This window comes from Channa argus, chromosome 6 (genome assembly GCF_033026475.1).
Source record: "Channa argus isolate prfri chromosome 6, Channa argus male v1.0, whole genome shotgun sequence".
NCBI lineage: Eukaryota > Metazoa > Chordata > Actinopteri > Anabantiformes > Channidae > Channa > Channa argus.
In genome coordinates, this window is record NC_090202.1 from 8,328,138 (window position 1) to 8,354,058 (window position 25,921).

The 25,921-nt window shown below is 41.5% G+C and overlaps 2 protein-coding genes across 2 annotated transcripts; both read right to left on the reverse strand.

Moving 5' to 3' along the window:
• Nucleotides 1-1,215: 1,215 nt before the first annotated feature.
• On the reverse strand, nucleotides 1,216-5,354 carry LOC137128862 (ras-related protein Rap-2b). The gene is made up of 2 exons (XM_067507500.1): nucleotides 4,414-5,354; nucleotides 1,216-3,787 (listed from the first exon to the last, which is right to left on the reverse strand). The coding sequence occupies exon 1, from the start codon at nucleotides 5,017-5,019 to the stop codon at nucleotides 4,468-4,470; it is 552 nt and encodes a 183-aa protein (XP_067363601.1). The 5' UTR covers nucleotides 5,020-5,354; the 3' UTR covers nucleotides 1,216-3,787; nucleotides 4,414-4,467.
• A 16,593-nt stretch (nucleotides 5,355-21,947) lies between these two features.
• On the reverse strand, nucleotides 21,948-25,230 carry p2ry1 (purinergic receptor P2Y1). Its single transcript, XM_067508121.1, has 2 exons — nucleotides 24,958-25,230; nucleotides 21,948-24,721 (listed from the first exon to the last, which is right to left on the reverse strand). The coding sequence occupies exon 2, from the start codon at nucleotides 24,690-24,692 to the stop codon at nucleotides 23,631-23,633; it is 1,062 nt and encodes a 353-aa protein (XP_067364222.1). The 5' UTR covers nucleotides 24,693-24,721; nucleotides 24,958-25,230; the 3' UTR covers nucleotides 21,948-23,630.
• Nucleotides 25,231-25,921: the final 691 nt, after the last annotated feature.

Consider the following 25,921-nt stretch of genomic DNA (forward strand, 5'->3'; position numbering starts at 1 on the left):
GTAAGGCTGATAGGAGTCAAATGGATCTCAGGGAGTATGCTGCCTCAGACAGTAAAGCACATCTCCCAAGGAAAAAAAAAAGGCAAAACCACACTCTTGAACACAACCTGAGCCTCACAAATCGTGTGGTGATGCTGGAAAGGAAAGAGAAGCCTGTAATTCAGAAAGGAGCCTATATAGTGATTATGTCCCATGTAAAAAATGCAAACACACACCACCCACTCTCACTGGCTCTGTTGCAACACTTCCTGTCAGAGCAACTGCTTCCAACAGCAAAAAAAAAAAAAAAAAAAAAAAAAGTCGTCCCACATCTGTACAGCGAGCAACACAATTAATCCTTATTTGAATCATGGTGAAATCCCTATTCAGTTTGCTGTAACAAAATCAAAAACCATCCATTTATCGGTACAATCTGCCTCTACACTTCTCCTAGCATTTCAGAAGTAAAATCAAACTTCCTGTCATGACCAAAGAAAATATGTTTGCTGTGACTGAGAGACAGATGATCAAACAGACTGACACCCTCCTCTTTTTACAGTCACCATTCCAGCAGTGAGTGAACTCCCACTGGTCACGAGGCCACCCTGTGCAGCCATGCCACATCGTAAGCCCACTTAACCATAGCAACCACTTCACATGACCATCTCCCATGACCAGCATCCACTGACAAGCTGGACCATCTGTAAACATCAAGACCACTCATTTTTCTCTGGGCTGCAAATGAAGGCACACAACATCGATGCTGAGCTATGCAAAAAAATAAAATAAAAAAAAAACCTGCAGGAAGTGAAACTTTCACCTTTAGCTCATTAAAAAGAGACTGATGAAATGAAACGGCAACTAGCCCTTGTCTCTCCAAAGGGCAAATTCTTCTATTATCAGATGTTTATACCACAGCAAGAGATTGAAGCTGCACAGAAAAGGGGTGGGGGGTGTAACACTCACAGTAGCAAGCAACTTACCATTTTAACTTCATTATTTTAAGTCATTATTTTGAGTTTGACTTCAGTTCGCGTCACATCTGTTTTGAGTCTTTAAAAGAGGAAACATGGCTCATTGTGGCCGTAAGGATGATCAGAGAAAAACGCTGAGACTGAATATGAAGCGGTAAAACTGTCTTCTCAGCTTTAGAGTGAGAAAAGTGCATTTACATGCAAAAAGTGCTTCTGTTCTTACACACCATAATGATCTATCTACAAATAATGTAACACGAGCAGCATTTGTAAGTTTATAGAAACGTATGCAGTAAAATTGTAATTACCACATGAAGAGTTAGTCACATGTAGCACACAACCCTAAGACACACTAAACAGTGAAAAATATTCATGTGAAAACATTTTATATCATTCGCCATGGTTTTGCAATATATCTCAGTATAAAGAAATATTATTCTTATTATTATCAAAATGTGTCCCAGTTGTTACATTTGATCACACCTGTTAGATGGAATAATCATGCTTGAATACAACACCCCCGCTCGCACAACCTTTCCCCCCGTGCCCCACAGTCACATGATGCAAGCAAAGCCAAAGAATACATATGATACCAACACTTACACTGGCTAACGGGCAGCGACACCGAGGCCGACACGGGGACAGTGACAGGCAGACACATGTGCTCAGACTCATAAGATGTATAAAAGTGTACAGTAAGACTCAAACACAGCACAGGTCTTTACTCAGGAAGACTGGACTCTTGTGTTTGTTTACTCTGTCACTCACCCCTCCCCACTCCCCGATAGTGCAACGGACCAGCCAGCTGGGGCCAGGTGATCCCCATAGGTAAACAAAAGTGGAGCGAGGCCTGCTCAGTCATAACTCTCCACAAAACACCACTGCACCCACACGTACTGTACCCAGGCTGAAGCTCTTGGGCCGGAACACTACTCGCACCCACACAGTTAAGAGAGACATTACTCTGAAGCCGAGCTGCCGGGTCATGTATGTGACTAAATGTGGGAATGATGAGTAAATAGATGTGCTTGCATCTTGAGTGCATTTTGGTCTGTGGATGCAGTTGGGGTTTATCAGAGACGCAGCAATGACAAACCTCCTCAGATACTTTATGGTTATCTTTACACAAAATCCTGTCATTCTTGGATGCTGTACGAGCCTGGAAATTACGGGCGTCATGTAAACACCAGCAGACAAACAAACGAGTTACTCATTTTTTTTTTTTAGGCTGAAATACGTTAGCGTTGTCTTTCAGTTTTAATTTTACACATGCATCAGTGGTAAAAGCGTTTACCACACGGAAAGTCTGGAGTTTGAGGGGGAAACATAAAAGCCTACAAAAGGTGCCCAGTCAATTTGTCAACATAAAGCGCGACAGCACATTGCATTTCTCTATTGTACTCCCATTTCCTGTTAATCTGTGGCCTACCACATACATCCTCAACTATCAAAAAAGTTATATAAATCAGGGTTTGGGGAGATGTCATGTTACAGAAAAATATGCACTCATGTAAACATTTACTTTTTGACTACTATATTACTGTGGGTGTTTGCAGTAATCCTAGTGGTTAAGCAATGATAAACTCGCAACATTGTTTAAGTTAAGTAAACTGGTAATTTAGGCGCTGAGGTAATACACTGAAACAAGTGTCAACAAAAAAAAAAAAGAAAAAAAAAGAAAACACAGCCTGGTTTCTTTTTTTTAAAAATGCAATTTGTATTAAAAGTCTTGTTTTTTTTGTTTTTTTTTTTAAACAGACTGACAGGAGCAGTCTGAACTTAAACTTACAATCAGGTTAGATTTGTCAACAATACATCATCACATTTTCGGTTAAAATAAAGCAAAACAAACAGAAAAAGGTCATTCCTTTTGATTTAACAAGTCTGGCAGTTCGGTGTTGTTATCATGTATACGGGGGGCTCCAGTACCGGTACTGTGCAGTTGGCCAGACCAAGCAGACATTGCAAAATGAACATCTTTAACTTCAAAAAGGCCAATGTAAAACACAGAGAAAACTGCCATCCCATAAACGAAAATGGGAAAATTGGGAGAATCCCCAGCCTTTGAGATTATCCAGGCGAACAGTTCACTTGTTTGTGGATTGCCATGTTGAAGGGTTCATTAGGTGATACGTGTTGGTTGGCACTAAATCTGAACAGCTGATTTGTTTTGGAAAGGCACTCGACACAAGGTCACTGTCCCCATGTCACTTCAGTTAAGGTCCTCTCTCACACTTAAGAGGTGATGAAGACAACAACAACAACAAAGACAAAAAAAAAAAAAAAACACAAGAGCTGCTCATTGTGTTTACTCCGCCGACAGAAGAGTTGTCAGTTTCTTCAGACTTTGGGAGAAAAAGAAAAAAAGGATTTGGAGTGTTGTGACTTAGGCAGAGACATCACCTAAATCTTTACCTGCCCCAGACTGTGCAGTTCCTTAACAAAATATACTCTATTCTCTCTGTCTTCTTCTTATACACAAATATCCATTTATGAGTGTCTATAAGTGTTGCTCTCCATATCTCGTCCATTGGGGTTTAGCTCCAGTTGGGAGCACAGTTGGACCTGAAGGGAGAAGGGGTTGGGGCGGGGGTTGTTTTTTTTTTTTGCTGAAACTCTGGATCTGACATTGAGTTGATGTCAATAGTGGACACTGATCGTGCAGCAGCGATCCTCCAACCCAGCAGAATTCCTGAAGAGTGGACCCCTCCCTCTGTCTCAGTTGATCCCCTCCTCCTCATCTGGTCCCCCTGCAGCATTCCTCCCTTCATTTTCCTCCAAGGCCAGGGTGAGACATGAAGAAGAGCTCAACAGTACACACTTGCTGCAACACACTGTTGTAAACAGGAGAGAAAACAAAAACGGGTCATAAATGAACAATTGTTGATTAGAAAAATAGAATGACACACATTGCCTTTAAGGACAGTTCTGGGCTTGGCTCAAGAAAAGGAAAAAAAAGACACGCTGATCCCTAAAAATAGGCCATGGAGGAACCAGGGAATCTCCCAAGTCATGTTAACTCCACAGTGGAAAATACCATTTCAACAGATGTTCAATAACTCTAGACTGTATCTGTTGCAGAGTCCACCACTGAACTTTGTAAGTACAATTCAGTCCGTCGTCCCCGGTCCCTCCAGTTCTGCAAATGAGTCAGACACTTCCCCTATCTCCTTAGCAAAACAATAGGCTGCGAGTGCCCTACTGTGGGCCACCAGTAGCAATCTGTGCTGAGTCAAGGTGAAAGAAAATCAAGTCAGAAACTAAAAGCTAAACATTCAAATGAAGTCGAGTCGAGATACATCCGGTATTTAGCTTTTCACTACTCTGCACTTGATGTGGACATGTGCTGAGAAAGGAGCCCTGTGACAAGTTTATAACAGGCGGACTGCAGCGTTGTCCCTTAACAAAGCGATCACAAACCCCTCGCTCCACATCTTGAGAGCACGATGTTCCAACTTACCATTGCAAACTTAAAACCGAGCACAGAATAAAACTTTATGGTTGTTCCTCTCTCTTAAAGAATGACACAAGACGAGCAGCACTGGTCGTCGCCATTTGGTGTTGAGGCATAGTTCATCTGTCGCACTATCTCTGCAAACAGTTCGTCCACCGAGATTTTATTTTTGGCTGAAGTTTCCATGAACGGGCAGTTCCAGTCGTCCGCCAGTGCCTTCCCTTCACCGGACGAGACCTCCCTCTCCCCCTCCAGGTCCACTTTGTTTCCAACCAGAATCATCGGCACCCTCTCGTACCTTTTCACCCGAATGATCTGATCCCTCATCGGCTTGATGTCCTGGAAGCTCTGCTGGTTCACCAGGCTGTAGACCAGGATGAATCCCTGCCCGTTTTTGATGTACAGGTCTCGCATGGAGGCGAACTGCTCCGTCCCCGCCGTGTCCAGAATCTCCAAGACGGACGGAGAGGAGTCCACTTCGATCTCCTTCCTGTAGAAATCCTCTATCGTAGGGTCGTATTTCTCGATGAACGATCCAGTCACGAACTGGACGGTTAATGCGGATTTCCCGACCCCTCCGGACCCGAGAACCACTACTTTATACTCTCTCATGGTTCCCAAAAACCGCCGACAGTCCTTCTTCCTCTCCGCTGTGAGCCCGCTGGTCGCCCTGCTGGCTTTCAACCCGCTCACCGTTGAGCCTCTCCCAGCAGTTTTGTAGGGGCTATGCTCGGTGGATACAGGGCGTGGCCGTCAACTATCGCTGCTCCGCGGGTAAATACAGTTGTTTCGGACCCACGTTCAGCACCATTTATATTGTGGCATGTTGAGTTACTGACGACTGTCCAGCCGGTTCTTGTGCGAGCTCCCCCCGTTTTCGTTCAAGTAGCCACCGTCTGCCCGTAGCGCTCTGTGCCACAGTCAAGTCAACTGTAACGGATGCGTTTTTGTACCCGTTTACGTCTTCAAAATAAAAGTGTAGTGACGTAACCTGTCCTGCAAAGTCAGCCCACTTACGGTTTCACGGGTCATAAAATAAAGAACAAATAAATAACTTCATAAACTATTTGGCAAAATGATTGCTGCTTATGTGTTGTTCTTTCGTATTGTTATTTTTAACTAATAATCATTCCTCCCTGAAGACGAGCTACTGTATATCCGTTACAGCGCTTGCTAACTGTAGCTAGCTTCACGCCGTGAGCTCTCTGCTTCCTGCCCACACCAAGCACGCAGCCTGCGTCCCACGTCACTCAGTAAATACTCTCCAGTGTGTCGTTAAAGGTGCAGTGCGGCTCTTATCGCACAGTCAGCGCGGCTGTTGCCCTCAGTACCCACGCAGACTTGCCACACCTCAGTTTCGACATTACTGATCTTTGGGCTTGACTCATTCACTTACAACTTACTGGAAAGGCCTATCCACTGCAATTTCTGCAGTCAGCGTATTGCTTAATGCCCGAATGCTTTGGGCCGACACAACCAGGCTTATTATCAGTTTTCCAAAGGTATCAGATATCAAACATTGTCTATAAAATGACAATCAACGTACCTAGAGGATTTATAGACTTTAATAAAAACGAGTTAGGTTTGGGTTTAACCTCTGCAGAGCTTTATGTTCAGTAACCTCAGTAAATCATAATGCCATAACAGGAATAGTGAAGAGGAAGTGACTTTGATGCTTTGAGGGTTGACCCCACATGTGACACGTTTTTAGGTCTTTGTCTTTTATGTCACGTCACTTTTGTCACGGTTTTGTTTTCTTCATGTAGTGCGTCGTCAGTTAAACCCTAATTTTCTTGCTGTCTCACTTGTGCCACCGAGGCTCCTTTTTGTGGTCATTAAGATCAATATCAGCATCACAGTCAGACATGTCAGGAAGGCTGCTTGTTCTCTTGGTTTGTCCTTTTGGTGAGTTCTATAAAGTATTTGGAATTTGGAAATGATCCATGACTAATGGCTTGTGGTGCAGCCTAATGCTTAACCCAACTTTTAATAAAATAAATAATTTACGTCATCTCATTTCTCTCTGTGTTATTATGGGTGTGTAGAAGTTCTCCTCTTTACTTCCTCTTTCAACTGTTAAGTAACCACAGTTTTCAATCAGTGCGCGTGAGCAAAAAACAGTGATGATTAAACCACAGCTGTGACCTCATTACCTCAAGGGATGACTCAAAAAACTCTGCTGGACCAATAGAGGTTTAATTTATCCATAAATCTCCACCAAGTATTAAAACGCACGAGCCCGTGACTAGAGAAGTAAATTTGAGAGTCAGCATGTATCACTTTGATTATCAACGATCAAATAGTACCTCATGACGTTCACCCAGAAAGACCTAATGTGTTCAGATACAACCGCATATTGTGTAAAACAGAAATTCCACAGATTTAGCCACAGGTTTGGGTTTAGGTGACAATGGGTGAAACATGTGGACTGGCTCGTTGTGCAGTGCCCTGCAGCCAGCCCCCTTTCCAAATCCCATTACAAAACAACAAGCCGAAGCCTATGTGAAGACAATCAGCACTCAGCCCCATGGGGGGGCTGAGAGGTAATGTGACATAAAAGCCTTGTGAATCTTCACATCTGTGAGAGTGATCACTTTGTGGATATAAAGAGCAGCCAGTCCTGTCAGAGTAGAGTTTATTCTTCACAGAGCACTGATAATTAGATAGACATGGTCACTTTATCAATTAGTGGTATGCCAAACCCCCCCAGGTGAGTTCGCAACAGCAAACAAAGAACTTGGGGAGTGGTGCATCCTTTCACACAAGTAATATGGTGTTTAGGGCGTCTGCTTTTACTGTAACCCGTCTGTTTATATACACGAATGGCATTCGGTCATGAACACTAAGCAACAAGAAGTGACATTTGTTCTGAGATATTTAAACAAAACATGTTCCGAGTTGTATTTTTTTTTTTTTTTTTTTTTGCCAAAATTCTGAAAACAGCCAATACTGTAAATGAAAGTCTCATGTGTGACACACTGAGAATTATGGGTGTGTTTCAGTGTTTGCACTGCAGCTCAGCAAGCTACATAGTGAAACTCCATCAGAGATTTTCCGACTACAAAGTAACTTCCAGGTTGAAATTTTTACTGACTGCTGATGTCTCGCATTAGATTAGGCTGAACTTCAGTTTGCACTACATTGCGGATTGAGGAGTAAGGAGTTATCTTACTTTATAGGGAGCATATAATCACAGGGACATAAAGAAAAAAAAAGTTTGGGGGGTAACTTTTTCAATATGATCCCCCATTATGTACTGTGTTTTAATCTGATCTTTTATATCTGGATTGAGGGACTTTTACATGGATGTTAGCATCCTGCAAATAAAAGTCCACCTTTTATTCTCCTCATGTCTCTCTTTTTTTGGTCTCTGTTCTCCTGAGAGATATATGTAAATCTTTAGCCTCTAAATGTTCCACTCTGCTCAACAGCTAGTTGCAGTTAAAGTTTTTGAGAGTGTTTTTGTTTTGTTGTTGTTGTTTTTTTTTTGGGGGGGGGGGGGCTAAAAACTGTTGATGAGAGCATAGACACTGATGAGCTGCAGGCCAAGTAATCAAACCTAAGGGGGAAACGAAAAGAAACGTTCCACACAATTACAGAATTAATATCAAGTCTGCATTAACGAGTTGTAATTTCTTGCACTTGCATCTCATTAAAACCAAAACACTTCTTCTCATAGCATTTTGCTTTACTGTTTTCTCCTTGACTTAGATTTTTCTTTGCCTTGTACCTCACTTGTAAGTCACGTTTTGGTAAAAAGCATCTGCCAAATGACTAAATGTAATGTAAAATGTAAATGTTAATCTAATGTATGCATGCGCACAGTAATTTGATCTATTGGTTAAACTGGATCAGCATTAATGACAGGGTGTGGTAGATTATCTAAGGTGCTCAAGTACTTACACCTTTTCTTTACATTCAACCAACAATGCCAAATGCAAAGAAAAACAGGTCACCAGATCACTGTGAAATGTGAATCGCTCATTACCCTCATGAATAGGAATCTGCTTTGTTTGCACTGATCTGAGCTTTTCTTGTGATGGGTTATAAACTCTACCTAGGGGCCCGTGTTCATTGCCCCTCACTTAATACCATTTTCATCTCGTATCATCCATGCTCTAATTGAAATAGCCCGAAATAGCCCAACGACTGGCCCTGTGTGTTCCATTCAGTAAAAGGTGAACATCTACAACAATGCAATAAGATGTACAGTGACAGGTCTTTAATCCTCACTCCTGGTCCTGTGAGAGTGACAGTAGACTAATTAAAATGTCAGAGATCATCGAGCTAATTAAAGACAGAGATAAGTCCCCTCCGATGTTTTCATTCCGTGGAGACTTAAGGGTCTTTCAAACAACACGTTTTAGGGTGTAATTTCAAAAAGAAAAGACTTGTGGCAACATTTTATGACTTGGTTTGAATGTATTGTTTACATGGCCTTCTGACCTTGAATTAATTACTTTTTTACAGATGGCAGTTTCACTCATCCTCTATTGCAACATCTGTGCTATGATTTAGGAATTTTTCAGATGGTGGAAGATGCCCATTCATCATTTCAAAAGCATTAGAGCACAGTATGAATAATATGTTTTCCATGCATCTATGATTCACAACAATAAAGCCACAACTGTATGTAAACTGTAGAAGATACATATTTCACATTAGGGTTTCAAAGTGTTACTCATTACAAATAATAATGTTATGAAAGGTTAATGTGTCACAGAGCTTCCTCTTTGTAAAATTTGTTCCTGTTACAAAAGGTTATCACCACTGTTCCACAACTCAGGGTTCCCTAATTATGTCAGCACATTGGAATATGAAACAAAACTCAAATAAGATTAAAAGACATATTTTCCTTCATGTTGGAAACACCATTAGACAAAAGAATGTCATAGATAACATTTGGTTTTCTAGCAACTCCTTCTCTAAAAATGATGTTTCTGTACAACTAAACAGCTTAAAAACTTAAAATTCATGGAAACTGCTGATGAAAATGTCTTTGAATGACAAAGTCAAAGTTGACCAAGTTGGTAAAACAGTTGCCCACAGATTACAGAGTCAGTGGTTCAACTCCCAGTTCCTCCTTGGACAAGACCCCAATTTGTTCCTGGTGGGTTAGGTGAGCACCTTGCCTGGCAGATGCCGTCATCGGTGTGTGAATGGGTGAATGAGAAGCAACATTGTAAAAGCACTTTACTAGATTTTTATGCAGAACCAGCCATTTACATTACATTACATTTAGTGATTTCACAGACACTTATATTCAAACAATTTACAAGTGATGGATGCACACACACACCAGAGAATCTTGGGGTTCAGTGGCTTGCTCAAGGGACACTTCAAGATGTGGACTGGAGAAGCTTGGGTTTGAACCGCTAACCCTGCAGCACAAAGTGTGTATTGGTTTATTTTAATTCATATAAATGTTAAACTGATATTCTGAAAAATATCAATGAGCATTATTTCCTGAAGTCCAGAGATCAGTTCTGCTTCTTTGAATTTTTTATTTATTGATTTTTTTTTTTTGTCTGCACTAGAGCAATGTGCCCAGTGGAGGGCAGCAGGCTTACATTCAACCACATGAGTGCACTGAGATTTGCTGCTCGAGTTGTTGCTGAATGTTTTCTTAGCTTCTCCAGACTGAGTTTAATTTCTTGTGAAATTTGCACTGTATGTGTGATTTTACCCATAAAAATAAATTACCCATGAACTATCCATGGGATAGACACATGATGTAAACACATACAATATGTAACAGTGGCTGTTTTGTGTCACAGCATGTTTTGTTGGATCAATACTTTGCATAGCTTCCCAATTTATAGGCTAAAAACAATGCAGGGAAAGGGTTTTCTCTTGAAATCACACAGGATGTCAATTCAGTATTGTTCAAAATGCAGAAAAAATGAAGACAAAAGGCTGTTGTCCCGTGTCAAATGCCATTATGTTCACCAACAAAGCTGGAACAGTCTGGAGAAAAATTGATAGAGCCGCTGACATTGTGACATCCTGTACAACTTCTCAACTGAACTCATTACAAAATTATGAAATGAAAAAACGAGAGAACAAGAGGATACATGATGTAAGACAGGACAGAGAGCAGAAAACAGAAAGAAGATGCAGTAAATAGAAGGAAGCAGGGTGACAGAGCCAGAGAGAGTGGACACAGGGTCTTTCATCCGGGCTACAATACTGGCTTTTCATGTGTGGAATTTGGCCATCATTAATAATACATACGGTTCAATCCAGATCAGTACAGTTGGCTGCTGGGGGGTTAAAGTTTAGAGTTGAGAGTCACAGTAACCACCATCATCCCAGAGAAGAGACTGACATTGTCCCTTCCCCACTGAAGTTCGTAATAATGAGAACAGCTTTGAGCGAGTGTGTTCATTTTGTGGTTTGGAGCTTGAAGATTGCTTCAGGAGGCTGCAGCAGTTTTGTCTCGCAGGCTGATGTGAATATTCTTGTCATAACCAAGTGACATTCTGGGGAATGTGATGTCCACGGTTCAGTGCTGAGGCCAAAGGGAAACGACAGGATCCCAGCAGCAATGTAATTACTGCTGCTGCTAACACAATGGGAGCAATTCATCCATTAAAAAAGGAGGTGTGTGTGTGTGTCTGTGTGTGTTTGTGTGTGTGCGCTCTCTTTCTCTGACCCACTCCACACTCGCACACAGTCTGCTAAATAGGAATTGGAATTGGAAAGGCTCTTAGGTCCACTGCGGTTTTACTCAAGACTCCGAACAGACACATAATAAAGTGAATGACTCCTCACCTTAAAAAATTCTGCCCACTCCCAATGCAGGACATATTTGGGTTGACATTAAGGACATTGACATGTCTGCACTAATATGAAAAAGCCATTTGTTCGTTGGAGATCCGGTACCATTGTGAGTGTGTACAGTTATTTCCCTGAGACTTCATCACTGCGCTCTCAGTCTTTACGGTTGCAGGTTTAACAGACAGTCACAACATGAGTCATTATGACATATGAGCATTTTTTTATCAAATTCACTGCAGGAAAAAGTGAATCGTACGTCCTAAAATGCAAATTTCTTTTCCAAAGCAAACCACTGAATAGTATACAAAAGAATGCTAAATGAAATTCTACTTTCTAGCTTTTTATAGAGTTTTAACCACATCAGTAGCAGGTGTAGTTTACGCACTCTTGAGGTGAGAGCTCGGTACCTGGTTTATTCATATTGCATTTAGGATTTCTCATCCTAAACATTCTCAATTTTGGTTTGTGTTTTTTCAACCCTCATCATGAAAACTGTTTAGAATGTGTGTTACAATGAGTTGTCCTGTTTTGGAAAAAGTGTTACCTCTGACTGTCATGACTGTATTTCCTGCGTGTAGCACAGACATCATTCATCACATTGCTTACATACCTTTGTAGTCATATGACAATATGATTTTATCACATTAGAAAATCTGACCTTTCATAATAAGAAAGCACCAGTGTTTAATATGCATTTAATAATATTAGAGGACAGGTTCCCCTTTTTTGAAGTGAGTCTCCAAACATACGAGATGAACAACAAAGCAGGTTGTACTCGCTGCAAAACGATAGTAAAACCTATTTCTGGTTGAGCCGGGGAACAGGGTTTAAAGAACACGTGTACTGTACCAGCCTCTCTGAGTTAAGGGCTGATTAGTAGCACTGTCACTAGATTATTTGTTTCTGCTGTCTTTGCTTGATGTATTTCTCTAGTTTCTATAAAAATACTTGATGGCTTTCTGTGGAGTATTTTAAGTGCACAGACTTGAAAAATAGATGTGATGCAAAAGAGGAAAAAACCTACAACATTTGGCACTAGTGACACAAAATCTCTACGGCTGTTTTAACATACGCTTGGAACAATAGCTTTTTTCACATATGAACTCACATATGAACTTTTAACCTGAGTTGTGGATTGTCTGAGTGAGAAGTCGCATGGGATTTCTGCCATGTGGTGCCTGGTTAGGAGCCATGACATAATAAAGTATACTGCAGGATCCAGTGTTTGGATTACAGCACATGGAAATGCGTGGGTCCAAAAAGAAAAAAGAAAGAAAGCTTTGACAGTTGTCGGATACAAACATTAACACATCCTCTCACCAGCTTTAGGTTCCCCGTAGATTTTTATCAGCTCATTCAGACATTATCTGGACTTTATAGTCGGGAGCTCCGGGGATAAAGTCCAGAAGGGTTCGGAGATACAGTGCATGTGTGAAAGCAGCTAATGTGAAGCCCCCAGTTTTATTCAAGTGCCCAAATAACACCATGACAGCCCCATGAAAGGGTGACAGTGAGCTAGCTGCTCAGCACGATCCTGCAATGGAAGCAGCTTAATTGAGGTTAAGGTTCATTAATCGTGTGTTCATCCTCCTGTAGCTTTTTTTAAAGTACTCAGAGCTCCACTCTGAGCATTTAATAAAAATAATGAAAGTTTCCAGTGGTCAGAAAACTGACATCAGTGTGGATGTGACTTTAAACCCACTCACTCCCTGTAAAACCTTAGCATCCTGCCTCTGTGACTCACAGTGCAACCACCCACCCCCTTTACCTGGGCCAGATCAATATTCATTCATTTGATCGGTCAGTTCATGTGGTGTGAAAGCAGCAGGCCAAAGCAACAGGTATTCATTCTTCCTTCACCCAGACAACAACTGCTTGGCCCAGCCAGGTCCTGCACACTGAGCCACCCTGATGACCACTCAGCTGTAACCACAGTCACTTGGCTAAGTTTAGCAGGGAATCCAGGACAAGTGGATCTTCTTACTAACACAAACACCAGCATACAGTCTTGTATATATATATACACACATGGTGTAGCCCAGAGCAAATTACAAAGGAAGAGGAATGAAAAATGTGTACGAACTGAAGAAAAGTTGTACAACCAGTAACTGTCGTTAGCTGCCGGTTTTTCTTAACTGTCACACTTGTGTTATGAAGCAGCCAGCTCTTATTAAGCTGTTGTAGTCAGCAACAGTAGTTTCACAATTATATTCCTCTTTAATGATCCATAGCTCCTTTAAAACACATCACTTCCACTTTGTTTTCTCTACATCCCCATTTCACTTCCCTCTGTCTGAGAGTCCATTTAGAAAGACGCAACCTTGGTCTGGTGTCTGTTTTTGTCCACACAGACAAACCCCTCCCAACAAGATATTAACAGAACACCTGCACAAACTTCAAGTGTGTGTGTGTGTGTGTGTGCGTGTGTGTGTGGGTTGCAGCAGTTGTCTGTGTGTTTTGCCATTTTTCAACCCAGACCATTACTCATGTGCTGACATTCAGTGGCTGCTACACTCACACACTGGCAGCACTTACAGCCTACATAGACATCAACACCCAGGCTAAGTCACACACATACACAGCACAGCAAAGATTAATAGGGCGAGGCAGCCAAGCAACACAGGATAAAGGAATCTTAACAGCGAGGCTAAAGGGGAATAGAAGAGACGAAAAGGGAAAGAGGAAGGGGAGGTGTTTGAAGAGAGAGCGACTAATCATGGCAGGAGGTCAGGGAGGTGGCGGAGAGAAGGGAAGGTCAGAGGTGAAATTGGTAACGCAAAGAAAGTGCGGGTTCGAAAAAATGTTCCTCATTCATCAAATTTCACTTTGTTGAGATGTTGATGTGTTTTCAGTCGTTGATTAACTCTTGCTGTCTGGACATGTGCGCAGCAGTTTCAGCAGGCAAAATATTTTGTCAGACCTTTTCTGCTGCCGAGTGTCTATGGGAGGACTGAGCACATATGGATTTGTACACTGTGCCGATGCATATGAGTGTGGGCTCGTTAGGATTTGCGAATGCATTTATGCGAGTGACAGTAGAATTTAAAGAAAATTAGGTTCACCGAGAGAAAAAAATAATAAAGCTGCAAAGATAACAGTTTTTCATGTTCTTTGTATTTAAAAACATTCGATTCTGTGTGGACTGATGTTAATTCTGAATAAGAGATAAGAACGTTTTTATTTAGACTTATTTAGACTTATTTAGACTTTTCCTTAATAAGGAAAGACACGACCTTCCCTTAACATTTCAAGCTTTAAACACACCTAAACCAATAGAGCAATAAAAGAGCTTTAACCCTGAGAGTCTATGACCATATTCTTAATAACACACCTTCATCCATGGTGGAGCATTTACAGCCACAATAAACTGTAACAATGACCCTGTGCAGGAATGTGCAGCACAAGCAAATGTAAAGAGGAAATGTGACAAAATAATGGAGGAAATGAATAAAAAACAACTGTGAAGTGGAAATACAAAGGCAAAGTTCAACCCCAATTACGCCTTAACTAATATTTTAAGTCTTTAATCATTTTGTTTTTAATTTTCCTTCCTTTTTAGTTTTAAGTGGCACCGACATTTTGTCTTTTGATTTTGACCAGCAGGATGTAACAAAGCAGATCTACTGTGTGGATACTGTGGGTTACTGTCACGAAAAGGCCAAGCTGCACAGGAAGTCATTTTATTTGTTTGTTTATTTGAACAATAATTACAACAACAACTCCACATTAACCACAGCGGAATGAAAACAATCTAATGTGGACAAATCAGGAAACACAAGATATTTATTGTCCAATTATAGCCAAAGTTCACTAGGCTGCAGCTGTGGATTCTGAACCAGCATGTTGCAGACGTGTAAACATTTATTAATAACAATACACCTGTGCATGCAGAAATAAATGCATTGCATACGGTGTGTCATGGGCACTTAACATCTATCAATTATTCAGATAAAAGATTTTGGAGATAAAAAGAGAATTCCCAAATGTTTGTGCTGCAAAGCAAACCCAAACAACACGAACGGTACTTTTGTGAGACGAAAAGTGTTCTCATGCCCTTTTGGCCCCTTCGTAATAAGGAGTGCTCACGATGTTTGAGTTTGGAGTGGCAAAGCTTTTACAGTCTGTGTACAGGGCACAGTCTGTTGTAATTTATCTCCTGTAAGATCTAAGTCTCCATTTGGACTCTTGACCTCAATACTTGTACATCTTTTCATATAAAATCACAGATTTGGAGAGGGGATGTCACATTTAGCTAAATCTGACTCTGAGGACAGTAGTATGCTTTGCTTGTAACTTGCTGTGTTTACATGGACCCAAATGTGCTACCGATAAACAGAATATGAGCCTTAGCTGAATAAAAATACATCATGTACTCAATCAGTTTAGAATTACATTTTAATCAGAATCTGGTTAATCCCTTTATTTATCTGATCAACAGATAAATTTTAGTCATGTAAACAGTTCAACTGATTATTTTCTCTCTTGTTGGAATAAATGTTTTCTTTCTGTGAATATTTGCCCCCATGGAGGGTAACATTAGGCAACATGATGAGTTTTTTTTTCTTCTTTGATGAGCTGTAAAGATCTTTCTGTTGAGAAAGAGCATTATGTGCTTCTGCTGCATAATTAGCACAACAAACAGGAACCAAATACTGTTCTTACATCACAATCTGGGGACATCTTGGTCTTTTTCTATTGAAGGAACCACAGCTGGACAGAAAAACCGCAGCTATTCCCAGTAGACAAAAGCAGAATCACTTTGTTTTATATGTTTTATTCTGATAAGATGCTCTAAGCGTGTAAATGCACAGTTGCAACAGTTTAGTTGGAATCTCTGATCAGAATTTCTTCAGCCTGATTCATTCATTATCTTGGTCCAATTAAACTCATTAGTAGTGTGATGAAATAATTTTATCTCATACAATAATCAGCAGGTTCAGAAGTCAAAGACTTGCGATCGCTTACCCTGACTCGACTGGAACAATGTTCTTATAGTTTTACATTATAGTTTTGATTTTGTTAGTATTTTTCAATTTAATCTGATCTTAATTTTACTTAGTTGGATCTGTGGTTTAATTAGTTTCAGGTAAGTTTTTATTTCATGGACTAATTTTGTTTGGTTTTTGTTTAGTTTTTAGTTTTAGTAATTTAAGTTGCGGATAAAAGCTGTAAAGAACCAGTGTGGTGTAAATGTGTAATATGTAATTCACACTTAGCTATTACAAATGTTTCTTAGCTATTACAAATGTTACTGATGTTTCATTGTTCTACTAAAACTTTTTCACACACTCTTTGACCATTTTGTTACTTCTGATGATAGAACATATGTACTGAATGTGCAATATTATTATGGTGGGTATGGTTAAGTTTGCAGCCCCTTCATTCATTTCATTCTAACAGTATACATACTTAATGCTAAACCTAAGATAATAACAATGCACATTCAGCTATGAAAAAATTACTTGGTTTTACTCTTTTTGCCATTTCAAAATAAGGGTATGTAAACGTTTGCACCTAAGTGTTTGAACAGGCATCAATATGAATTTTTTTGTGTACCAACCAAAAACACACAGAACAGACTGACACTCCAAGTGGCCCAGAGTTTGAATGCTTGCGAATCACATAACCTGGAGGATTTATCCAACCAGTCTCAATGTACAGATTGATGAGTGCTGTATTTACTGGAGCTGCTCATCTACTGCGCTGATTGCTGCTCTTTATCTTTGCATCTTTTCCAACAACGTGTTTTCCCGTCAGTTCACTGTAATGATTAGAGTCAGTCATGTGGTCCAACTGTATATTTTCTTATAGCTAATCGGTTTCAACAAGTGATTTGAAATAGTTTTTGCTGACATCCTAACCTCACTTCTTCACTTGATATGTTTTCCCATGTAGCTTCTAGTAGAGCTGTAGCTAAGAACTACACACACTGCAGCCATGATGAGGACGAGGCAGCTGAAAGGAACAACATACGGAATGATTATGACAATTACACTTTGTCATTATCATTGGTTTTGTCATAGTTTTGACATACTGTAAATATCAAACAAACTCAGGACTGGTTTAATGAACATCATTCAAGACACATGTAAACAAAACTGTCCTTTTTTGTAGGATGCTTTTTTGTTTGACATATTGTATATCGTCTCAGTGCATTTGTTTAATATCTCTTTTATTCCACTTCTGTTTATGTAGATAAATCCTACATGTGGCATGCTGCAGAGCCTTTAATTTTATACATATACATAAGCCCATTCCCACTCAATGCTGAATGTTCAGCAGTGAATGTAATGTGCCAGTACATAAACTTTGGTTGACATTAGATTGATCATCCTGCCTGCAGCAGAGCAGCAGGCAGACTGACAGGTTGCCAACTAATAAAAGCATTGGACTCTCAGTGGAGTGCATTGCTCTTCATCCTTTGCAGTGGTTTCACGACTTGCACAAGAGCTGCAGGCAGAGAAGAGCTGAAAAATGTCGTTTTAGTTACGATCACAGCGTGATCTACAAGACCTTTGGCGTCACATTCGTTTTGACTTAATTTGCAGGGGATCTCATTTTATGATTAAACTAAATGCATTTTTCGAATATTGCTGAGAGTATTTTCTTTCTGGACTAATGTTTGACCCTGATTTGTTTCTATTTCCCCATGAATTCTGTGTGCATTTGCACATTGAAAATCATCACACTGTAGTCTAGAGGAAAGAGTAGCAGACATTAGACAATAAAGAGACGATATGAACTGAAGGCCAGAGCAGCAGAACATGCAGAAGCCTGTGCTGTTATTGATGTAATTAGCCTTAACTGCTACATTAAGCAAGCCTTTGTTTTCTGACTCTTCTACTCACCTCACCTCGTCTCATCTTGTCTCCTTCCAAGCAGCGAGCACTCTTTTATCTACCCAGGATCCCCCACATTTCCTGTTTTATATATCTCTGTTCAGACATAAGAGCTTGACTGCAAAATTGCAAACTATGACATGTAAACCTACTGGACAGGATGAAATCATTTAAAATTTTGGCCCGACACCAACCAAAGCGTAGTCTTCCAGGTGTCTTCCTCTTGGTCCAGGGTAAGCTGCTTGATCAGATCACAGTGACCCCATTGTAAGAAACCCAAAGGTGCAGGTTTGCGAAGGTTAGCCAGTGAGTCGATCATTTAGGTTGATCGATGACAACGTCAACAAGCATAAGAAAAAATCCACTAGGAGCCAGACGGGAGTGGCTGCGGAGATATTGATCATAAACCTTACGACAGCCGAAATATGCTTGCTCTCACGCACCCTCTCCCACTTCTTCTTCCAGTCTTATCCAATCCTTCAACACCTTCTATACAATCCTAGTGTAATAATATTGTTACTGGCAGCCTTCCATGATATAAGCATGATACTGCCGTAACCCATGAAGTTCAATGTTACGACAGTTCCTGTTCATTGCTTCCAACATCTGTACATTGACATTAACAACATTCCTCTCCTAAAACTCCAGCAACTGCTCTCCTTACTTCCCAAACGTCTACAGACAGTGGTTAAATAAAATAGGATGCTAAACAATGGTAAACATCACACTGTTCCAACCTTTTTATTTTAGATTTGTTGCTGCCATCAAATTCAAAAAAGTTCATGTTTTCTATGAAATGGTAAAATATCTCAGTTTCAACATCTGATATGTTGTGGATTTTCTATTTTTGAGGTGTTTTTGACCGGAAATGATAAACACTGTCTGCTGGAATAGCAGTGGAATTTCAGTAAGGTAAGAAGGTATGTTCTCTAAACGCATCTGGGATAGTACGGCAAACTATTTGATGTATGTGCTCTTTCATCATCATGTGTGTACAGGTCCCTAAGTTCTCACTTTGGCGGGTGCTCATGTAGTTGTCTGTAGTAACAACCCTGCTCACACATTTTTGCCTCCAGCTCACTCATTTCCTGTTCCAGCCCCGTACTGCACCCACAAAAATGCAATGGAGCCGCACGACACACCTCACTACACCAAATTTTTGACAGTAAATTTGGCGTGAGAAAGGGGTGAGAAAGTACGTATATCCTAAGCTTTAGTCTGTCGAGTCAACAATTAAGAGCATGAAAGGAATGAGACTTGAAAAACTTGATTTGAGTGCACAAGAGGAATTCTGTGACTCCATTTCAGTGTCAAAGTAAAAAACTCAAACTGAAAGGAGAGCGGCACCTTTTTCAATTTGACGTGGACCTGGAAGTGATGGTTCATCCTGTTGGACGCTTCCTCCTGCTTTCAAAGTAAAAGCTGAAACGATGGTGTTGTTTTACTACGAGAGAGGAGTGCTGAGAAAATGGTCAAATTGTTGTCAGCATTATCCAGAACATTAATATCACCGAGAACAATAATATCAATAATATCACCCTCTTTGTCTGTAAACAGGTTTCCTTGCCAGGGAAAGCAGCAATTTGGGTTAATATTATCCAAAAAATCCAAATGCACTAACGTCAGAGGGTAAAATCAATATGTTGAACATTTTTCACTACACTGCAAACAGGCTATAATTGCTTTTAAATTCCTCCTGCTGACAAACAGACATGCTCAACATACAGTACATGCCAACACACATACCCTATAAACATGCAAAGACTGTAAAAAGTAGAAAGACAGGTTTAAGTGCAAACACATTCTAAGAGTATGGATACGCACACTTCATCGAAATTGTGACAGTTATACCTCTAGTAGTTTTAGTCACGGAACCTGCAGTATAAATCTCACTTCTAATCTGTAATCCCATAGATACACACACATAGACATGCTTTTTTACGTTTGGTCATGCATCAGCAGCCTGAATCCTCTTTGACTGTCAGTGAGGCGTGAGTCATCCTTACCTGATCAGCACAAAATTTAGTTTGTGTCTTCTCTCGGAAACAGGCTGCATGTTGGTGCAGTTGGGTTTAGCACAGTAGCACAGTCTGACACTCCCACATAAGTTCAACAATGCTTCATGCATGTTCCATGGTGTAGGGCTGGGTGCTCGGTTAATGGCTGATTGGAGCAAGTAAGCGCGTGCTGTAAGCAAGAGACAGCAAGGGCAATATTTTTTCTAACATGTTTATCTAACTGCTATGGTTAGGAAACACATAACTGGTTGTGTGGCTTCATTAGTGCAGTTTGTCCACAGACAGACACAGGATGCCTCATTAATGCCTCTCGAGGCACTGAACAAGCCTTAAAAGTGTAAACTGGTTTCCTGCGTACGCTGTGCATTGCAAAAAACATAATTCACAAATGTAATTTATTATGAGGGCAATATCGTAGAATCGTTATCGCAAAGCTCACTCATAATCCAGTAACAATGTGAGAACATTACATGGGATTTATCTTGGCTTATGTGGTGTTTGCAGCATGGTCACGTGGGGTCTCAGGATTCACTAAAATTTGCAGCTTCACCACATCACAGTTATCACACCGTCCTATGTTGTTTTTTTTTTTTTACTTAATTACTCACAAAACACCACACGTTGACTCTTTCAATACATTTGGTTTTTGTGTGGTTAGCAGTAGTTTTTTTGGCTCAAGCACACATGCCCCCCCTGTGATGGATGTGGTTGTGCCATCTCCTAATGTAAATCTCCAAGAACAAAGCTCAGTGTTTTACTTCAGCCGTCCTGACTGTGATTATCCCGTGCCCCTCCTCCTACCCAGCCACCAACAGTGTCCTTGGGAAAAACACACACACAACTTTTCTCAAACAATTGTCTTGGCTTTTTACACTCAACCCTTCGTGCTGTTTTCCTGTGCTACCAAACTGCCTGTTCTCCTTTATTCAAATAATATTCCCCTGAAGGAGATGAAATGCAAGAATAAGAAAAGCCTTTTCTTATTCTTGACTCAGAATAAAAAGAGGAGTATGTGAGAAAAAAAAAGGTGAAAGGTGGCTGAGAAGAGAGGGAGGAGACACTGGCAAGCAGCCCGACGTTCTGCAAGTCAAGATTCGACACTCAGGCTCCAAAGCACTGACACTGGCTCGAGATTTACCAACAGGCACATCTAACCTCCTTTCATCTTTTTATGTGTACACAGAGCACAGAGGATTGCACAAATAAACATTTATACATGCGGCATGTGTTAATATGTCCATGGTTCATATGCATGTCACAGTGGCTGCTTTGAACAATAAAACCAGAAGCAGTAACCAACAAACAGAAACTAAAACAGCCACCTAGTTGAATAAGGTCTCCTTTGCCTTCAGGCTTTGGCACTCAGACGCACACATTCACACACACACAGACACAGACAGTGGCACATATGCAGTTTGCACCTCAAAGCCAGAAAATCAAAAGCCGTTTGTATTCATGGGCCCTGTTTGGAGGATGCGGGTTGGTCAGTTTCCTGTGCCCATAACAACACTCAGCCCTGGAGTCCTGGCAACACCCTCACACCCCTGTCTGCATCAATAACCCGGCACTATTGTGACGGACACAAAAGCTATCTTGGAATAAGCCAGAAGAAAAAGGTGCCACTCTTTATTCCTAACTCGTCCTCTAAGTCTCTCTAGGCTGCGTAGAAGAAGGAACTCTCAGCAGCGTGGGGAAAGCAGCGTGGGGGGGGGGGGGGGGGGGGGGTCGGTTGGAAACAACTGTGCACAAATGTCTCCAAGTCATTCGTTCATTCCCACCAGTCCACTAATTTGACTAAAATATGTACAGCTGATGTGAGCATGGTGACATGGATGCTATAAATCAGACAGACACTTTACCCACCTGCTTCAAAGAATGATTTGAATATTATTACACACTGTGGCATGTTTTAAATATAAAAAAATTTATTGACAAAGATACATGCATGGACGGATTATTGAATGGGCCTATCGGGAGCAGGTCCAGGAGCCCCAGAGGTCAGAGGGTCCTTGGGCCAGAGCATCACAATGTTAATATCATATTTGAATGAAAACAGAAAATGACCGAAAAAGGATTCAAAATTATCCCAGAGACAAAAATGAGCAAAAACAGTGAAAGTGGTTAAAAATAGTCACAAAATGACCATAAACTGATTAAAAAGATGAACATAAAAAAGATGTGATAAACAGAAAAGACAAAACAGGAGACAAAAACATTTCCATAAGAAACCAAAAAATGACTTCATATGATGCGATGGCCTCATTTATATTTGTTTTTTGGCTCCCTCTGTTTGAGGGTCTGGTGTTGAAGGGGTGAGGGGAGGCTCTGTGTCCAGAGGCCCATTTTCTCATAATCCCTCCATGGATACACGTGGCATCAAATATCTTGTATAGGTGGTTCACTTCCTTTCTTGACAATAGCAGACCACATCACAGATTAGATTAAAAATGCATTAGTACAGACATCAAACACTGTCTAGTCAAGGTAAAATATATACAGAGACAGCTCCACAGTCATGGTTACAGCACATACAAAACTAAAATGATTATCAGGCAAAACACAGACACAGTGCAGAATTTACTCTGAGGTATCTTATACAAAACAACTCTTCAATATGTTCAGTGTGTTGCTGGAGTCACAAAGCAGGTGGTTGAGTGCACGTGTCAGCTCTGCTCATTTTATAGGCCGTTATTAGCTGTGATGCAACAGACGCTTGAGTCACTAGAAGCTGCTGTGGTTAGTCAGTGTTTCAGTCGTGCCGTACGATACTGGGCTCATGCGCTAAAGGTCGGGATTAGTGGCACTGACTTTGAACAAAACAGTTAACAGCACACACCAATGTAGTACGTTACGACATCCTGTACAGTAGACCGAAAATAATCGTAGCATTGTATGCACAGAAATACTGCAAGTATTGTCTTTTCGGTTTTTTCTTTTCATGTAGGAGGCAGGTTAACAAGTGGAGGAAAGATTGTGGCAAGCGGTGCAGGGTTTAACTTCAGAGCTGTCAGAGAGACAAAGCGGGTCGGCCACATCCCTTGGCCAGTCAGTAATAGCAGGAGGAAGAAATGAGGAGTGATGCGCAGCCCTCTAAGCAGAGAGTCGCCAGTCATAGTGTGTTATGACGTGTGCACGGCACAGGTTCAGTGCATTTACCTTTTCCTCTAAAAACCATCTCACTTAACCACCAGCTCTCACCTGCCTAATAGCTATTGATTAAGAATCACTGCAGGCGCTGGAGAGGATACTCAGTCCAATTTATCCTCAACAGGACATTATTCATTGTAGAGAATCCTATTTCCCTCAGTTTTCCTGATCGTAATGCTCATTTGGTGCGAGGTGTAAACAGCCTAGTCAACAGGATGACATTTAGGGTACAATACAGTACAACAGATTATCAACATCAATGGGGATCATGGGGTTAGATGGACTCTTTATCCTACAGTTCTACAAACCATCATCCAGTACATTCTACAAACAGCCTTCAGTCCGCACAGTGCATTTATTTATTAAATACTAAGTGCATTGTGGTTTCTAAAGCTAATACAGATCCACCCCCATGACTAGGCAGCACAGTGGTGCCCTGTCACAGCCTCCGGTCCCCATTCTCCACATACTCAGCCAAGCTGTTGAGCGCCGTCTCGTCACTTTTGGACTGAAGGACATTGTCCCCCTTCCTGGAGGGCTTTTTGGTGGCTCGCGACAGCTTCCGCCTGAAGGTGTCTCCAGCCAAAAAGTAGAGAATAGGATCCACACAGCTATTGAGGCTGGCCAGCCCCCGTGTAACTTGGTAGGTGGCGTAGACGCGGTTGTTAAAGTCACACATGTCAGGGCTCTGGAAGTACAGCCTGGCTCTCATGTTGAGGTTCTTCATCACGTGGAAAGGCAGGTAGGAGACGGCAAAGACGGCGAGCACTATGATAACTAGATGGATGGATTTCCTCCGCAGGGGAGCGTTGTTCATGTCATTGTAGATTAATGCTTTGACAATCATGCCATAGCAACAAAATATGATAATAAAAGGGATGCAGAACCCGAACACAGTTAAAGTCATGCTGTAGATGAAATAGCCTGATAACTCGTCCTCAGTGGTGGTGTCATAACAAGTGGTTGCATTACGCTTCAAACCGGTCCTAGAGTAATAAAGGATGGGGGAGATCCCTATGATCACCACCACCCACACCAGGGCACTGGTAATGACGGCGTTTTTTTTCTTCAACCGACCCAGAGACTTGAGAGGGTGCACCACCCCGGTGTACCTGTGAACACTGATGCAGGTCAGAAACAGGATGCTCCCGTAAAGGTTTACGTGGAATATAAAACGCTGCAGTCGACACAGGACATCCCCGAATATCCAGTCTGTTTTATTGAAGTAGTAGAAGATGAGGAAGGGCAGGGAGAGGACGTAGCAGAAGTCAGCCAGAGCCAGGTTGAACATGTACACGGAGATGCTGCTCCATGGTCTCATGTGGCACACAAACATCCAAATGGCCAAGCTGTTGCCCACCAGCCCTGTGATGAAGACCATGATGTAAACAGTGGGCAGGTAGTAGAACTGGAAACCTGTCTTGGTGAGGGAACATCCTCTCGTGTGATTGTGGAGATCTGTTACATTGAGCAGGGAGGTCAAGTTCAAGTCTGCGGTCATGGTGTCAGGGGCAGAGGCGGGTGCTTTCGCTGCGGGAGAGGCAAATATTTGATGGTGTAAGGTTCTATCTCGCATTTGTGTTATTTTAAACCTTAAAATATCAGCAACCTATTCATGCATGTGGCAGTCTTTTTTCCAACGAAATGACGTTTGCATTGTCGTGCATTCATTTAAGCTGCAAACTTAATTTCCCTTAACGCCTACGCAGCGAAACAAACACTTGTGTACACAGGGAGAGGAATGATAAGCGCATTACAACACTCACCGCTGACAAAGACTTGTGCTCCACATTCCTATAGCTTCACTGTTGCAACGATTTCAGCCAACACGCGGATGGAGCGTTACGAGCTGTCAGGTGTGTTCAGTCTGTCGCTCAACAGTGCTGGGAATTGTTTAAAAGTTACGATTCTCCGTCGGGTCTGCGCTTCAGGAGGGAAAAGTCCGCCGTTGGTTCGTCAAGCCGGGACGACGACTTCCCACAATAGCGGCAGTGGGACGCAACACAGACAGCTGCAGGCTCTGGCATGAAGAGCAGGAATTGCGATCAGGCTCCGTAGAGAGAGAGAGGAGGCTCTTTGCGCCGTGGAGAGGGGAGGTGCGCGCACCGCACCAAACCACTGAGCAGCTCCCGTCCCCAAACGCGCTCTTTCTGTTCCTCCCCTCCTCACAAGTGGCCCCTTATTAGACCTCTGAGCATGGGAGCGATATTGGTGCAGCCACCAGAGCGTGGCTGAGACAATTTGTCTTCTGGTTATCAGGAGTAAAGACGGTTTAAAGAGCTACAGTTATTTGGCATCCCTGTTTAAGTTGGGAACATTGGAAATTGAGGCCTATAATGCACAGATTTACAGTGTCATACTGTGTGTAACTAACAGCCCTGCTGGTTCCATTTCAAATTTGAGGTAAATATGAATTGTTGGGCCATAAGTCACACTGAGAATAACGATTTCTAAATGACTTTGGAGGTAATGCTGCAGAGCTCTTGAGAAAAAAAAAATCATTCAAATGGGAAGTGGGCAGAGCTATTATGGACTGCAGAGATATGTCATGATTATGGATTTGCTGCTGTAACTCAAATTTGGCATGAAATATAATTACTGTCAATCAAGAAGAGTCAGGAGCCAATAAGCACATTGATTAAAGTAGAGAACAGAAGATTAGACAGGGCAGAGGCACACAACTATAAATTTGTCATTTTGTGTCTCCTAACAGGCGCAGACAGACAGCTG

What these genes read in the sequence shown, in the direction of transcription:
- p2ry1 (XM_067508121.1), bottom strand. Translation starts at nt 24,692, where the DNA reads ATGACCGCAGACTTGAACTTGACCTCCCTGCTCAATGTAACAGATCTC.
- LOC137128862 (XM_067507500.1), bottom strand. Translation starts at nt 5,019, where the DNA reads ATGAGAGAGTATAAAGTAGTGGTTCTCGGGTCCGGAGGGGTCGGGAAA.